General features: G+C 44.7%; 1 protein-coding gene and 1 long non-coding RNA gene across 2 annotated transcripts in view; one reads left to right on the forward strand and one right to left on the reverse strand.

Moving 5' to 3' along the window:
- Positions 1 to 18,034, forward strand: part of LOC144314665 (uncharacterized) — a 48,773-nt gene that overhangs the window by 27,141 nt on the left and 3,598 nt on the right. The gene's annotated exons all lie outside the window — the stretch shown is intronic.
- Positions 6,709 to 18,034, reverse strand: part of MACO1 (macoilin 1) — a 60,597-nt gene continuing 49,271 nt past the window's right edge. The window contains exons 9-11 of the mRNA XM_077899074.1: positions 17,677 to 17,797; positions 14,086 to 14,260; positions 6,709 to 8,671 (exon numbers count right to left, since the gene is read on the reverse strand). Of these exons, the coding sequence (XP_077755200.1) occupies positions 8,469 to 8,671; positions 14,086 to 14,260; positions 17,677 to 17,797 (499 nt within the window). The 3' untranslated portion in view covers positions 6,709 to 8,468. The remainder of the gene's footprint in view (positions 8,672 to 14,085; positions 14,261 to 17,676; positions 17,798 to 18,034) is intronic.

An 18,034-nucleotide genomic window follows, 5' to 3' on the forward strand; every position in this document is an offset into this window, starting at 1 on the left:
AGGGACCGGCTGGAAGGACGCAGTCAGGAGAGGGCGCGGGTTCGGGCCCGGCTCCCCGGGCCGCAGGTCCAGAGGCCTCCACGCGGCAGCACGCGCTCCCACGCTAGCTGTGAGATTTCAAAGAGGCTGCACGGGTGACCCGAAAGGTTGAATTCTCTTGCTCTTCAGCCCCACTGGCCGCGGCGGTCGATCAGAGCGTCTCTGAGCAGCTGCATTCCCAACTAACAGGACCCGCGTACTATCCAGTTAATACGTGTAGTTACTTTTGTTTGTGGGCCAAATCCTTAAAACGTGGAGCGCGTGGCAGAGGAAGATACTGCAGGGGCCAGGGCGCTGGGAAGGCAGGACTCGCTGCCCTGGGGTTTGGCTCCTAGAACGGCTGGCGCGGTGGCCGTCGGGGGGCTTGATCTCCAGCCCCGCAACACCCTTGGTTTCTCTTCTGTAACCTCTCTGCTCATGCGGGCAGCCTGGGGGCACAGGTGCTTCACGTGGAGCTGAGCGCCCGGCACCTCCTTCTCCAGGCTCTTGCTCTCCATGCCGGGGTGCAGCCAAGGGGAGGGCATAGGACACAAGCGTGGATTCTCTTTGTATTGGTCAGCTTTTGCGGTGGTAACAAATAGCCCCCAAGTCTCAGGGTTTTGTTTGGTTTTAGTTTTTTTTTTTTTTTAAGATTTACTTATTTATTTGAGAGAGAGAGAGAGAGAGAGAACACACATGAGTGAGAGGAGGGGCAAAGGGAGAGAGAGAGAATCCCAAGCAGACACTCTGCTAAGAGTGAAGCCCTATGCAGGACTCTATCCCAGGACCCTGAGATCATGACCTGAGCCAAATCAAGAGCCAGCTGCATAACTGACCAGGCCACCTGGGCACTCTTGTATTTTGTTTTGTTTTTGGCTTGTGGGCATGAGGGTTGGCTTTGACCCTGCTCAGCTCTCAGCCAGGGGATGGCCCCTGTCTGTGGAATACTGTTCACCTCGCGGAGACAACAAGGAGCTAACCTGAACACCCAGGTGCATTTAAAACTTCTGCTCAGATCGGGCACCTATGATGTCCACTCCTGCTCCGTAAGCCAGTTCTGACCCCCGGGAGGGTGGATGTGTCGTCCTCTCAGTGGGGACGGGGTGGATAATTGGGAACAATGATACAAGTCCCCTGCAGCTCTGGGTCAAGGATTCCTTCACCCCAGGGCAGGCCCAGCCCACTGAGCAGCTTCTGCCTCCGAGAGCCCCAGCTGGCCGGCTCCTGTCTTTCCCAGCAGGCTTCTCAGCTTCCAGACCACCCCGTATCCTCTCAGTTCCCTTTTGGATTTATACTGGCCACGGCCCATTCCTGTGGCTTGCAAAATAAAGTACATCAGATAAGAAGAGGATGCATAATAACGAATTTGAAATGATGCTAGCGGAATTTCTTTTTGGGAACCAGAGGGCCAAGGATTTAAAAGTCAGTGGGATAGATGTGGTTGGCAAGGAGAATCAGGACAAGGACCCAAGGGGTCACAAGGATGAAGAGAGCTGACAAGGGTCTCCACAGGGAAGGTGGGAAGACAGACCCCCTTCCCTCACATCTGTTTGGCCAGCCAAACACCTTGCGTCCTGGCCCAGCTCCTGGCCCACAGATGCCCTCTGGGGCCCAGGCCCCAGCCAGGACTGAGGCTTCCTCCTACTGCACTCCACTTCCCAGTATCTCTACCTTGACTGCACATGAGAAATCTCTGGGCAGTTCAATGACAACAACAACAACAGCATTGCTGTTCCGTATTGAATCGGTCTCTTTGGGGGTCATCCCCAGAGGGGGGCATTTTTAAGAGCTCCCTAAGTGCTTGTAATGAGTAACCAGGGTTGAGACCTGAGGCCGACTTCTCCCAAGCTCCACAGTCCATAGGAGGGAAGCCAGCCCTAGGATTTCAGATCTATAGATATTTTAGCAGAAAACAACAAAAAAAATCTGGATAGTAGGAAACCTCCCAATTTTTCAATGTTTCGTTCAAACTTATTCAATTCTAGGCAGGCCAAGCAAGATGTCTGCAGGCCACCAAATAGGAACCCCGGGGCCATAAAGTCTCTAAGTTTTACCATCTCTGGCCTGCTCCCCTCTGCTTGGCCCTGGGGAGGCCCTGGTGCAGAACAGTGGCTCTGAATGGGATGTGGTGCCAGGCTTGGATTGGGCGTCGGGCCACAGGCCCTGGCAACAGGTGCACTAGAGGTGACAGAGCCCTTGAACGTCATCATCCGTCCCTTGGTCCTAGCTGGGCCCCCCCTCCCCTCACACTCAGGTAGACACCTGGGCAGAACCAACATGTGAGGGGCAAGTTCCAGTTGGGGGTTCTCTCTTTTTTTTTAAGATTTATTTATTTATTCATTCAGAGAGAGCGAGAGAGAGACAGAGACACAGGCAGAGAGAGAACCAGGCTCCATGCAGGAAGCCTGATGTGGGACTCGATCCCTGGTCTCCAGGATCACACCCCAGGCTGCAGGCGGCGCCAAACCGCTGCGCCACCGGGGCTGCCTGGTTCTCTTTATCCTAAGCTGCTCCCCTCAAGATCTCCCTTGGTGGTTGTGTCTTTTTTTTTTTTTTTAGTTGCTTTTTGGCTTTTAATTATATTTAAAACGTGTTTTAAAAACAAGTATAGTTTCTTATAAAAGTAATATTAAGTTTATTGTAGAAAATTTGGAATACAGGGCTGCCCGGGTGGCTCAGCGGTTGAGCACCTGCCTTCAGCCCAGGGCATGATCCTGGAGACCCTGGATCGAGTCCCACATCGGGCTCCCTGCACGGAGCCTGCTTCTCCCTCTGTGTCTCTGCCCCTCTCTTTCTGTGTCTCTCATGAATAAATAAAATATATTTTTTTAAAAATTGGAATATAAAGTATAAAGAAGAAAATGAAAATCACCTATAGTCTTAACTGTCCCTTGGGGTCTGAATATGGAATGATTTCAGGATATTCTGAAAGCAAGTCCCTACATCAGCGTGCTGAGGAGGGAGTCCCCTCTCAGGGGCAAAGTTCCATTTCTTGACACTGGGATATTCAACACTTTCAAAAGGCTTGTCAAAACAAAACAAAACAAAACAAAACAAAACAAAACAAAACAAAAACAGAAAACCAAAAAAACCCCCAAAAACAAAAAAAAAACCCCAAAAAGCAAAAAAACCAAAAGGCTTGTCCATCTGACCTTTGATATTTGTCAAGGGACAGATTTTGAGAACCTACCTCATTTTTTGGATCAACATCTCTTATTCCTAATACATAACAAAAATCACAATTAGAAAGAAATCTTCAGGGAAGAACCTCAGCTGCGGAGAAGAGTGGCTGCTGGAGGCGAGGAAAGACCCCTTGCTAAGGCCACAGGTGCCCCCTGGTGGCAGCTGGAGGGGATGGCTTCAGGCAGTGCTGGGCCCCAGGGCCAGTCTTTGCTCTTAACTCAGTGGTTCCCAGGGTGGGGCCCCAGGACCCCACCTCAATTGGGAACTTGTTAGAAACACATTTTCCCAGACCCCAGCCTAGACTTCCTGAGTCAGAATCGCTGAGGATGGGATCTGGCAATCTAGGTTTTAACAAGCCATTCTGGTAGTTCTGATGAACCCTGAAGTTTGAGAACCATTGTTCTAGATAAGTAGGGGCCTGGTACTCGATAGCGTGTAATGACAGCAAAGGCTTCCAAGGACAAGAGGGAGGCCAGACGCATCTCATTAAGGTCACTGGAGCACAGTCTGGACTCCCTCTCGATCCTAAGGCATCTGGTGCTGCATAGTTAGGAAACGGGGGCCAGCTTGGCTGTCTCCAGAGTAAACAAACCATCCAGGCCTCTTGCGTGGTGCTTAAAAGGCCACGTGCACTGTGTGAAGCTGAGCCTGGGATTCTTAAGGTAGCTGGCAGGGGGATTCCAGAACCCTATGAAGCCCATCCCTGAAGGGATGTTAAGATTTGAACCTCAGACAAAGGCAGAGGAGTGAAAAGCAAGCATTCAGACAGGAATAAAGCAGGAACAGAGGAAGCCCAAGGAAGGAGGGAGACAAGACGAGAAGGGTGGCCTCTGTAGTCAGATGGAAGGAGATCTTTGAGACATTCATTTAACCTTCCTGGAGGAAATGCTTTATAATTCGATTACTGTCAAAATGAAAAATCCCCATAGTGACTCAAGATGCAGTAGTGCCAGCATTTGGGGAAATCGGGACTACGGCTCCAACTGGGTGACCGATGCATGGATGGATGGGCCCAGCAGGTTCCCTGCAGTGAGGCTTCCCTTACAGAGAAGTGAGTTTTCTCTGTGTATCCAGCTGTTTAGGAGATCTTTGCACCTGGCGAAGTCAGGCAGGCGTTTGTAGAGAAAAATCTGACAAGAAAACCAGGTTTCCGCAGAAACCAGACAGGCAGATGGAAGATGTCATGGTAAACATGCCACTTCAAGTTTTCCCGTCTTCTAGAAACAGTTCTGTGCATACTGTCATTCTAACAGTTCTGTTCCAGACGTGCTCTGCTAAGAGACAGTATTTCAGATTACATGTCTAACCTACTAACCTTATTCATAAATGTTTACCGAGACCCTACTGGGTAGCAGTCATTGTTCTGGGTTCCAGGGTTCCAGCAATAAATAAACAAATGAACATCCCTGCCCTCACAGCGCTTGCATTCCAATGGGGGAGGGGAAAATAAACAAAATAAGCAAAATGTATAAAGCTTTGGGCTCTTCGTCTCTGGCTTGCCCCTCATCCACCAAGCTCCTAACTCTGGATTTTCAAAGTCTGAGCGTTGGCTCTTTCTGATCTAGAAGAGAGAGAGTGACAGTGTTTTAGTCTTCAGGTTAGGAAAGGCAGCTCAGGATGGGGCTTCTACACAATTAACACTGCAAAGCAACAGAACTATCTAGAGATCTTGTTAAAATGCAGATTCAGATTGGAGTGGGGGGGCCTAGGGAGAACTCTCAGGGGTCAGGCTGGGGGGGATGGTCCTTGCCCCACCATGACTCCTTGCTACAGTTCTGGACTTGCTTTTGGGAGGCCCTGGATAGTTTGCAGAACACTCTTTCGCATCAGCTCACCTAGTTCCCATAGCAACTCCTTCCAGGAGGCAGGGCAGCAAGGAACAATACTTCTTAAAGGTAAGGAAGCCACACCCTCCCCAGAAGTCACAGTGCTGGTGGCTCCAAAGCTGGGAGCAGATTCCCATCCCGTCTAGAGGGTTTGCCTAAGCCACCAGGCTTTGCATGGCCAGGAGCAGACCAGAGCCAGTAGAGAGCAGGACCCTTGGGCAAGTGCCACAGGCCACGAGGAAGCCAGCTCAGCCATAAAGGCATTGAGGAAACAGAAGACCAGGCACTTAGTGGGCTTGGGGGGTCCTTAAACCCAACCAGGGCTAGATGCCACAGCCCGGCCCGCCTGGCAACGCTTTACTAGATGGGCTTCACTGAACTGGCTCCTGGGTGGGCCCCGGCTTACCTCTTCAGCTCCCTCTAGTGGGATGTGACTTTTGGAAGAAGCAATCTGATAGCAACCGGGAGAAGGTTCAGCTCTCCTGGTGGCTTGCATTGCCCCAAGAACAGAGCTCAGTGAGCTGCGATGGTAGGAGACAGGACCATTCCCTTCCCTCAGCCCTGGAGCCATGAGGAATTGTTCATTCTCACTTTATAGGATCTCCTGGAAAGATTATCATAGAGAACGACACACAACAGCTATTTCCTTGTCAAGTTGGGGGATGTCAATAAAGAGAGATTATTCAGCCAGTGAAAATATACCCAGCCCACTCCTTCTGTAAATATTTAACATCCAGAATGGCAAACACGGCTTTCTGGGATGTAATAAATTATGGTGTACTGAGAAGTGGAACCCCTTCGTCATGGGCCTAAAGCAATGAACACGACAACTGGAGATTTTCCTGGGGGATGAGAACGTGCCAGTGAGAATGCTTCAGGCGGACACGTTCCTCCAGGGAAGGCGAAGGCAAAAGCCGAGGGGGTGGTGGTGTATGTGCTCTGCTCATGGCATCAAGCGTGGTGTGTCTGCGAGAGCCTGAGTGGCTGAGGCTCAGGAAGGCTATCCGGCAACAGGGACAGACGGTGAGGTGCCAAGAGGAGAATTTTCCAAAACCAGAGCCAAGATCAATTGTAACAATGGCCAAGAGAGGGAAGCAGGGACCAAGAAAAGCATCTGGCATCTCAAGATGAAAACGGATGAAGCTTCTAGAAACATAGGAGGACTTAGAAGTGGCTATCTTGGAGATCAGTTCAGGATCTAGAGCAGATAGAGAATCCAACAGGCTACTGGTCACAAAGTGGCCCCAAAAGATTCCAGAAAATGGGAAGGAAATTTGCTCTCAAAAGATTTTCTTGCCAACTACCTTCCAACCCCACCCCTAACTTGCTTTTTCAGGAGAGGAGGGTTTCAGAAAACAACTCTGCCTTGGTTCTAACTAGAGGTGAGGGAGAAAGAAAGTGGGGGGTGGGGTGGGGAGAGAAAGATGGAGGGAGGGAAGGGGGGGAGGGAGGAATGAGGGAGAGAGAAAGAGAATGCATACGTCGTAAGTTGGACTAGAACTAAAACCAGCTTGAGACCCTGTGTGGATTCATACCACATCCTGCTTCTGCCCCCAGCATGGGGCACTGCCCCCTGACAAGGCGCCGAGGTAAGGAGACAGCAAGAGCAACCATGGAGTGCCCTTCCAGAACAATCTACCTTGTTGTCCCTCCTGCAAAGTTTAAAAAGGCAGAAAACTAGTTTTATCTGTAAGAAAATGTTTATTCTTTTGAACCCCACAGGAAAAAAAAAAAGAATGCAGCCAAGACCACGTGTTTAACGAAAATAGTGTCCCAAAGGGCAGCAAAATGGGGCAAACCTCAACACAAAGTCAGGGACAATTTTCCATGTTTTTGCACAAAGATGAAAAAAAACCTATGACAATTCTGAGTAACACTTCCATGGTGACAATTACACAAGATGATTCAAAAATGCAAAATGGCAGCAACATGCACACCTGGCTAAAGCTAGAAGTTTTGTCTTTTTTCCCCAAAATAAGATCTGTGATTAAAAGGATGATTCTTTTTAATACTTCTATTTTGCTGACTTGCTTGTCCTACTTAATCTGCTTTAAATATGACACACATGCCAATTAACAAGAAATTTGAGAGGAACTATGTCCTTCTAGAATCCATGGCAAGGAAGCAAAACCAATCTATTTGGTTTCTTAATTTTCCTAGTTTCCCAATACAATTTTGCTTTGCCCCACCCTCTCCCAGACCCCCCCGCCCCCACCCTGATCCTTAAACACTTCCAAAAATTGCCAGTGCAAACACTTTTCTACAAGTGTCTAATATACACACTTGAAACTGAAATCTTTGTGCAGAGTTTTGAGTTTAAAACTCTAAAAACAAAAAAACAAAAAGAACAACCCAAAACAACCCTCCTTGGCACAAGAGCTGAGGAATACTCAAGTTTCTTTGAAATCATCAAACATAAGATGATGAAGAGAGGAAAGCACAGTTAAATGAAATGGAATTTTTTAAAAAATAAAATAAAACCCAAACCTAGAACAGCAGCTTCCATTAGCTGTCATGGCAGTCTCTGGCACACAAGCCGCCCAGCTCCCCCTGCCCCACGGTGCTTGCCTCGAGAAGAGTCCAGAACACCGTGGTGCTTTCTCTGAAAGGACCCAGGGGCTGGAGCCGTGGTGGTCACGCAGAGCCCAGCTACCCCACCGGCTGGACGCAGTGAGCTCGACACAGGAAACAGATGACGGGAAAGGGGGAAAATAGTTTCAAATCATCAAGTTTCCTCTTGAAATGTCTTTTCCCAAGGCACTGCTAAGCAATTTTCTGGGACTGAACACCCGAGGGGAATAGGAACGTTTCAAACACCACCCTGGAGACACTCTCATAGCTAGTCTCATCACCTGGCTCCCCTTGGCTTAAATGACACTCCCGGAATTTGTTTGGTCCTTGGAGGAGTAATCAACTTTTGTTTTCTGTAATATCAAGAATCATGTTCTGTGAAGCAGCTCTAAAATCAAAGCTGTGTGAGGTGATTAACCCTTCCACTCTAGAAATGAGACGTTTTCATTATCATCCCATGTGAATCTGATGTGCAGGTTTTGCTTGCTTATTTAAGGACAAAACAGAAGAATCGAGAAGCAAAAACCCTGCCTTTTTTTTTTTTTTTCCTTCAAGAGGAAACTGTAAGAATACATAAAAGGCAAAATTGGCTACTTGAAATCCAAGAGTGGTTTTAATGTATTGGCCGAGAAAAATAAACTGCAAAGTTCTGTGAGGTCTTCTAAAAATTTACAAGAAAAACTGATGGGCAGTTCTAATCAGACTTGGATGTTATCTCCCACCCACCCACCCCCGTTTTAAAAACGACAACATGTACAGTCCCACAAAATACAATAGAAACTTTTTTTTTTTTATCGTGACTGCCAGAGATGCTCCTTGGTGATGCCTTCTGGTTAACCCCAATGGTTGGACAAAACCCGCAGCTGGCCTTCACTTCTTCAGGGGCTGGTAAACAGAGGCATTGGGGTCGAGTCCAGAGGGGCTGGTCTCCACGAATTTGGAAGAGTAGTGGGGGGAAACGGGGCTCAGGGGGCTGGTGGCAGCACTGTACGTTATGCTGGGCATGACGGCCATGACTTCGGCTATCTTCTGTTTAAGGTCCTTGATCTCCTGGTCTTTCTGAAGAATTTGTCCTGGAAGATCAAAAAGACCTGCCGTTAGTGAGCGGGGAGGGCTCCCCTAACACAACAACACCTCAACGCCCTCGTGGAGAGCCGATCCCCAGTGTGTGGGGCTCTGACTTTGTTGGGACTGTCAGGGTAGGAGCTTTTCCTGTCAAGGGCCAGACAGTAAATATGTAAGGCACTGTGAGCCACAGGCTGTCTCCGTTGTTTTTTGTTTTTAATATGGAAAACTATAATAAACCATTCTTAGGCCATGGGTGGTAAAAGAACGGGTGGCGGGCTGCATGTGGCTATGCTTTTACAGGTTTTGGAAGGGGATTCTGTTTATGAGGGTGTGACAGGCAAAGGGGTCACCTGCAGGAGTCACGCTGTGTGTACAGCAGTGGCCCACAGCAGCCCGAGAGGCTGCTGATTTTGCACTAAGGCTGTACCTCTTGAGTTGGAATATTTTTCTGGGAGGCTGGACACCTGAGTGTTAGCCCCAGGAACAGAGGACAACTCTGAGGCAGGCACAGCACCCTCTGCCTCCAGGTTCTCTGACAGGAGATGCACGAAGCTCTGCAGCGGCCACAATGGGGGTCTTGGCATCATGCCCCTCAGCCCGAGGGCCCGCCTTGCCTATGGCTGGACACTTCCACGTTACAGCACAGCCTCCGTTGCTAAACTCAGTTTCTAGATCCAACCAACTCCTGCCTGCCTCGGGCCACTTCCCTTGCTGTGCTTCTTCTGCTCCCTGTTCACTTTTTTTTTTTTAAGATTTTATTTATTCATGAGAGACACAGAGAGGCAGAGACGCAGGCAGAGGGAGAAGCAGGCTCGCTGCGGGGAGCCCAATGTGGGACTTGATCCTGGAACCCCGGGATCATGACCTGAGCCAAAGGCAGACAGACACTCAATTATTGAGCCACCCAGGTGCCCTTCTCTGTTCAGTATTGAGGTCCCCACTTCCTCACAAAGCTTTCCCTGGCTCGCCCCCTCTACATCAGACCCAACCCTGCCCCCCAATTCCTAGATTCTCAACACACCCCATACTTGCCTTTTTGTCACTTTCTTCTAAGAAGGTTACTAATTACAGTAGTTAATACACTCATGCCAGGTACTATTCCAAGTGCTTACATCGACTTACTTATCACAATGACCCTATGATGTGGGAATTCTCCTCCTCCTCCTCCTGCATTTTATAGATGAGGAAACTGAGGCAAAGAGACATCGAATGGCAGAGCTAAAATCCAGCTCTATGCAGTCTGGCTCGAGTCTGCACTCCTATGTATGGCATTTATCCAGCTCTTGTAACTGTTAATCTGGGCGATGGTTTGTGTCCATCATCTCTCCAGTGGCCTATGAGCTCCATGAGGGCAGAAACTATTTACATCTTTATTCATTGCTATATCCCCAGTGCCCAGCCCTTCAGAAAGCTGAGGCTCTGCAAGTTATATGTATCTTGCCCAAAGTCATTCACTTATCAAGAGGCAGAGCAAGATTTAAACCCAGCACCAGTGTTCCAATGCCCACGTAATTTCCATTATGCTTTGAAGCTCCCTGGTCTACTAGGGGAAGAACACTTAGGAGGAGCCCCTCAGAAATTTAAATGCTTAAAAAAAAAAGAGGTTGCATTTAAGCTGCACTCATTTTGAGTCCTACAGAAGATGGTAATGTATTTGAAATGTAAGAGAGCACAGTGGCATATTTTTAAGAAGGATGTAGTAGAGATGAAAGCCATTTTGGAAGTGGGACGAATCAAATGATATAGAAAGTAGGAAGCAGAAAAGCAACAAGGGGTTTGATTTGAATTACAAAGCTGATCCTTATTAGAATATTCCGAACTTGACAGTGGAAGAAGTAGTGGGGAAGGCGGTGTAGAAAGGAACTGCTCCCTCCGACTTCCTTCGTGTCCCCTTGGCTTCAAGTAAGCATCACATATTCTCCTTCCCTTTGAACAAAATAAGCCTCAGATGAATAAAATACCTAACAGCATCTGATATATGAGCCACTGTATCTTTTTTTTTCATGCAGATTTAAGTTTGTTTTTTTCTTTAAATCAGCAATATGCAAACATTCCCAGAGCTTTGGAAAAGGCACTGTTCTTTGCTTTTTTGTCACTTTACAGAAATTCCTGGGTTGACAAGGAAGTAGTCTGTGCTGGGGAGCCAAACTCCCCTTGGCTATTCTAAGACCAGGTGCTCCTTTGCTCCAGGGGTATCTCCACCAAGTGTACAAATCCAAGTCAATGAAATGAATCAGGAAGGGGTGACCACTTCTCAGCAAGCTGAGCCAGGAGGGGAAAACAAAAAACAAAAAAACCCAGTGTATGGTCAGAAGTTCAGCTTTAAAGCAGAATTCCCAGGAACTTTTTTTTTTTTTAAGATTTTTTTATTCATTTATTCATGAGAGTCACACAGAAAGAGAGAGAGAGAGAGAGAGAGAGAGGGAGACAGAGACATAGGCAGAGGGAGAGGCTCCATGCAAGGAACCCGATGAGGGACTCGATCCTGGGACTCTGAGATCATGCCCTGCCTGAGCTGAAGGCAGACACCCAACCGATGAGCCACCCAGGTGTCTCCCCAGGAACCTTCTTTTTAAATGCTTTCCCCTGAGTTCACAGATTAATAAGCCTGACTCTCAACCCACTTCTCTTCTTGGCTACCACCTGGACCATCCCAAGCCACTCCTACAGCTCCATTAACCTCTCACAACTTCTATACTCCTCCCCTTCCTGGGGTTTTGGTCCTTTCTCTGGGGTTTAGACCCCAAATTCCCACTGACAACCGTCTTCCACCTGGGTGTCAGGAAGCAACTCCAAATTAGAACATCTCCAACCAAGGGTGCCTCCAACCAAGGGTGGCTCAGCAGCTGAGCGTCTGCCTTTGGCACAGTGATTCCGGGGTCCCGGGATCAAGTCCTGCACTGGGCAACTCACAGGGAGCCTGCTTCTCCCTCTCTGCATCTCTCATGAATAAGTAAATTTAAAAGTCTTAAAAAAAAAAATAAAGAACATCTCCAACCAAACTCATTCTTTCTTCTCCTTTGAATCTGGTCTGCTCTTCTTCCTTGCTTCCGGCAACTTTATCCTCCCACATCCCTCGAGTGCTTCCACTTTCCTTCACTCCCTGCCTGGACTATTCTCCTTCCCCCATTCTCATCATCTCTCAGACAAAAAACCATGACAGCTTCCTAACAGGCCCCTCTACCTCCATGCAATCTCACCTTTCAAATCCATCCTTCACATTGCTATTCCAAAATGATGGCCAGAACACGTCACCCCTTCCTCCTAAAGAATCTAGGAACATATTCTCACTCAACTGTCCTCCCATACCCTCCAGCTGGAGGCCCCTGCCCTGCTCACCTGGACATTCCCAGTACTTCTTTCCTTTGCTTACACACTTCCCTCAGGTAACAATGTTTTCCCCTGCCATTCTCTGTTCTCAGAATTCATCCTTCAAAGCCCACTCAACATCCCCTTCCTCATGAAGCCATCCTTGATGTCTGCTCTGGCCTTTCTACGTAATGGCAGCAGGCTTTTCTGGTTGGCTTGCCCAAGTGCAATAATTCTCACAGGGTCCACAGGGTCCACACTATCTTTGTGATAATACTAACATATATCATTTGCCTTCTTCACACACATTCCCTCCCAGGTGTACCTTCCAAAAACAATTTGCAAGTAAAAATTACAAGACAAACAGACAAGACAGACATCTCTGTAGAAACAGAGATGAGAACTGAAGTATCTTCTATTAAGCCAAAAATTAAAGATATCTGCTAATTGTAAAACAATGCCATTTTTCTCATTCAATTTTTTTGGGGGTTGGAAAATATAGTTATTTTTCATAAAAATGTTAACAAATTATGTTTATTATGTTATTTTAAAAATAAATTAATACATGTTTTAAAGTTTTAATTTCTGGATCCTGGAATTGAGCCCCAAGTCAGGCTTCTGTTTGGCGGGGAGCCTGCTTCTCTCTCTGCCCCTCCCCTGCTTGTATTCTCTCTCTCTCAAATAAATAAATAAATAAAATCCTTTGAAAAAAAGTTTTAATTTCTAATAGATAAATATTGATAGATATAACCCACTTGAAAAAAATCTCCTTGGGGTACTTGATAATTTTAAGAGTGTAAAGGGGTCCCTAAGACCAAAAAGTTTGAGCACCACTGCCTTAGTTACTTCCCCCACTAAACTGCATCTTGTTCATCTTTGTTTCCCCTTTAGGTTCTTTTTTTTTTTCCCCTTTAGGTTCTAATACAATGCTTTGAATACTCTTTAAGTACCTGTTGAAATATTTTTCAACTACTATGTCCAAGTGTTTGAATTTTTTTTTTTCAGTAATCTATTGCTGGCTAAACAATTTCTTGGACAAAATTCAAATTGCTTTTCATCAGGCTATGTCATGCCTCTGTTCAGAACCTGCCAAAGCTTTCTGTGTCACTCTGAGTAAAGTCCAAAGTTCTTTCCATGGGCTACAAAGTCTGGCAGAAAGTGGCTCCTGCCAGTCTTGACTTGTCGACTCCAACAACTCTCCCTGTCCCTCAGGCTGCAGCCCTACTGGCTGCCACACATGCTTCTTCGCCCTGAAGACTGACAGGGCTCACTTACTCTCTTACTTTGAGCCTCTGCTCAAATGCTACCTATTCAAAGGATCTTCCTCTCACGACCATCATTTAGAACCAGTGGCCCCACAGGCCCCACTCACATCCTGCCTGACACTGCTTCATTTTCATCCCTGCACCCATCAGTACCTGCTCTGCTCTATGCTTGTTCGTGACTGTCTATCCCCTCAGGGAGTCTCGCAGTGCCTGGCACACAGGCCTCAGGAAATACCTACCGAGTGAACAACGGGCTATCCAGAGGCTGCTCCCACCACTCCCTCATTTGGAACCATGCAGAGCCAGCTGCAGCTTGGAACACATCAGGCCCTCCTAGCTTCCCTGGCCTCACCCAAGAGATATCTTCTGTTTAGATGCCTCTCTGTCCCTTGCCCCCTACACTGCTTCTTCACTAGGCTAACCCCTGCTCATTATTCAAAACCCAGCTCAGACATCAGCTCCCCTGGGAAACAGCCCTCCTTACCTCTCAGACTGGCTTAGTCTCTGCCTCTCCCCTCTGTTCCCACAACCTTGTATATACTGTCCCACCAGCACCCTTTGGTGGCTCTGCAGCTCTCTATTTCTTCAACAGTACCGTGAGCTCCTCAAGCACAGAAACTTCATACTCTTCTCTGGGTGCCTTGCACTTGACGTATTCTCACCTCAAAATATGTTTGCAGGATGAATTCATGTGAGGACTCCTAGATGTCCATGTTGGGCACTTAACAAATCACTTAAAAAGAAAACTGAATGCTTTTGGTTCTGAGCTCTAAGGGAGCTCTGCTCTTTGCATCCCTGTGCATTCTCAGCCACACTACCGCATAAGGGGCCCACTGCTCTCCTACCTTGGGCAATCTCGAGCTGTCGCTTTGCGTCCCCCAGTGCAGAGAACAGGTCCAGCTTGATTCTTGTCTCTGCACTCAGACTGTTCTCCAGGTGCTGTGTTTTATCTTGCATGGCCGAGAGGGCTGACATTAACACCTCAGTGTCCTTCTCGTTTTCCTTATACTTCCGAAGCTCCTATCAACATCATCAAAGCAGCAAGATGTTACAAGATAGTTTTGGCATCGATGTCTACAAATTAGCCTGAAATCACAAATAAAATCCTACTATTACTGACCTGGCCCCTAGAATACGGAATCCTGGTGTTTAATGGGTTAAGTCCTCACCACTTAGAGGGAGTACAAAATGTATTTATATGATGATATGACTTATAAAAATATTTTAATAGATATAGATAAATTTGACTGTGTTAGGCTATATCTAGGAATAGTGGATTCTGTCTCCAAATGAAACACTTTCTTACAAGCCCAATTCAGAATCACAAAGAACTTTTTCCTTGCTCCCAGTTGCAAATGTTGTAATGCTGCAATAAAATTTGCCAAAACACAAAAATAAAAAATAAATTTAAAAATTTTGCCAAAACTCTACTCTCCACCTGCACTAAGGATTATTAAAGTGTTCATTATTTTGACAGTAAATACTGCAGAATAAACCCATCTTAAAACATCTAAAAAACCTATATATATATGTATATATATGATACATAGATATATGTATGTGCATATATGTATATATACACACACAAATAGTTTTTCTATATACACAGATATATGTATGTGCATATATGTATATATACACATACAAATATTTTAGTTTTTTCATTTTGAGAGAAATCCAAACATATTACAGAAAATTTAGAAATTTACTAAAGTTCAAAGAAGAAAATGAAAATCCTTCAAAATCCTGACACTGTGAAAAACTTTATGTATTTTTCTTTAGTATTTTATAAGTATATGTGTATCTTTTAGCATGAATGAAGTCATACTATGTGTACTTTTGAATACAGTTTTTTAAAAACTTATATAATCTCAACTGTTGTCTGGAAATGTGATTTTTAATGGTTGTATAATATTCCTACTTATATGTATCATAATTAATCAAACAATCTCCCTTTGTTAAGATTGTTTTCTTTTTCATTTACACACCATATGATGAACATCTTCATATATCAATCATTGATGAGATTTTTAAATATTTATATTTAGTAAGAGTCTTAAAACAGGAAGGAAATACTTAAAAAGTATATGAACTTTTCCAGAAAGTTTTATCTCCACCAGCAATTATGAGGCCTATTTCATTCATCCTCACCCAGGCTGATATTATCATTTAAACATTCTTTGCTAATTTCACAAGAGATAAGGGGAACAAAAGCAAAAATAAGTTACTGGAACTATACCAAAATAAGAAACTTTTGCAAAATGAGAAGGCAACCTACTGAATGGAAAAAGATAGCTGCAAAAGATATATTCTGTAAGGGATTAATATCCAAAATATATAAAGAGCTTATACAACTCAACACCAAAACCCCAAATAATCAGATTAAAAATGGGTAGAGGATCTGAATACATATTTTCCCAAAGAAGACATCCAGATGGCCAATACGTGAAAACAACACTAATCATCAGAAAAATGCAATTAAAACCACAAAATCATCTCACACCTGTTAGAATGGCTATTATTAAAAAGATAAGAAATAACAAGCATTGGCAAGGATGTGGAAAAATGGAGTCCTGGTGGGAACATAAACTACTGCAGGGCAGCTGCTGTGGAAAACAGTATGGAGGTTCCTCAAAAAATTAAAAGTAAAAACACAGTATGATCCAGTAATCCCACTACTGGGTATCTACCCAAGGAAAACAAAAACACTAATTCCAAAAGTGATATTCACCCCTCCAATAAACACTGTAGCCTTATTTACAATAACCAAGATATGAAAGTAGCCTAAGTGTACACTGAAAGATGAATGGATAAAGACGTGTGTGTGTGTGTGTGTGTACACACAGACATATGTGCACACACACAGAAGAATATTACTCAACTGTAAAAAATAATAAAATCTTGCCATTTGTGACAACATGGATGGACTTAGAAGAAACTATGCTAAGTGAAATATGACAGAAAAACAAATATATGATTCCACTGATATAAGGAATCTAAAAAACTAAAACAAATAAACAAACAAAAGCAGAAACAGACCCACAGATACAAAGAACTGGTGGGGTGGGCAAAATGGTGAGGGGGAATGGGAGGTACAGGCTTCCACTTACAGAATAAATAAGTCATGGGGATAAAAGGTACAGAATAGGGAATGGAGTCAATGGTACTATAACAACATCATAGTGTTGTATGGTGACAGATGGTAGGTAGCTAGTAGCTACAACCTGCACTGAGCACAGCATGACATACAGAGTTGTGGGATTATTATGTCATACAGGTTGCAACTAATGTAACATCGTGTGCCAAATATACTCCAATTAAAAAAGAGAAATAGAAATTTCACAGTAGATAAGTGATAACTAAATTTATAGGTCTTTGGTGATTGATGAGGATATATTTTTATATTCTTATCAGCCACTTGTTTTTCTATGAACTATTTGTTCATATGCTTTGCCTATTTTTCCAAATATTTGAGCTTTACTTAACAAATTTTATGAATTACTTATATATCAAGAGTATTAATTCCTGATATTTGTTCCAATATCTGTGCTCTCTGATTTTTTCTTTTCTTTTTTTTTTTTTTTTTTGTTTTGCTTTGTGATTTCTTCCATTATTTTTGTTTGGAAAAATCTTTCCTGGTTTTAAGATCAAATTCTAGTTTAAAACAAAATGCTTTTTTTTTTTCCTGTAGTCAGCTCCATCTGAAATTTCTTTTTGTATGGTATGAGATGAGTTTCTAATTTTTTTTCTAGTTATCTGTTTGGAAGCCTTTCTCTGACCAGTCCTCACTGTTCCCATCCATTTGTGCTGCCACCTTTATTGCATGCTTTAGGCTCTGTCTCTAGGTCATCTATTCTACTCCACTGACTCGTCCATAATTTCCTACCAGTTCCATGTGATTTAAATTACTGTAACTTTACAGTATGTGACATTACTTTTAAATGTCCCTTTGGAGAACCAGTGCCAAATACTTGGCTAAGGTACACACTGCCCAGAAAACTTGTGTCCACAGTACTGGCAGCTTTCCCCATCATGCACTGCTCAGAATTGCAATCTACAAGGCTGAGAGCATTCAGAATGGTCAGTTCCCTGGCGGTGGACAGAGGGTTAGGGCTAAGAAGAGGTGCATAAGCTCCAAAACACACAGATCTAACCCATAACCTGAAAAAAGTGAAATGAATCTACAGTAGATCAAATTCTGGTATAAACTGTGTCAAAAGACTGTCAACATTTTTGGTTGTATTAGAATCCAGCTAATTGATGTGACTTGAATGAACTGCACAAGGATAGAGCTTCCTTTTGTCATACAGAGATTTTCAGATACAATGGGATTTGGCCTACTATCAAGAGGCACCATCTCTACACTGCAACACAGAGCACACAGCTAACACAGAAGAAGAACCCAAGTATGAGAAAGCCTTTTGTGCTCCCCATACCTGAACTTTCAGTTCTAGTTCTCTGATCTGGTCCTCTTTCACCTTCATGTCCATCGTGAGCTTCTTGCCCTCTGCTTCTAATTCTCTGATCCGATTCCGTAAGGTTTCGGTGCACTCCCCCCTTTTGAAAAAGAAGAGAAGGAAAGAAAGGGATTTAAAAGACTAGGGGTTTACTTAGCTGCAAGATTGATATTTCTTTTATACTCCAGAGTCTCTCAAGTTCTAGATTTTGGCTAAGTCTGCTCATTTTCTGTTCTTTGATAATTTTGACATGATCTAAAATAATTAATTATCTAATATGAACCAGACACCAAGTGAGGTATTTTATTCATCTGCCTTCTTTGTAAGGGTAGGATAT

This window comes from Canis aureus, chromosome 5, assembly GCF_053574225.1.
Source record: "Canis aureus isolate CA01 chromosome 5, VMU_Caureus_v.1.0, whole genome shotgun sequence".
In the NCBI taxonomy this organism is placed as follows: domain Eukaryota; kingdom Metazoa; phylum Chordata; class Mammalia; order Carnivora; family Canidae; genus Canis; species Canis aureus.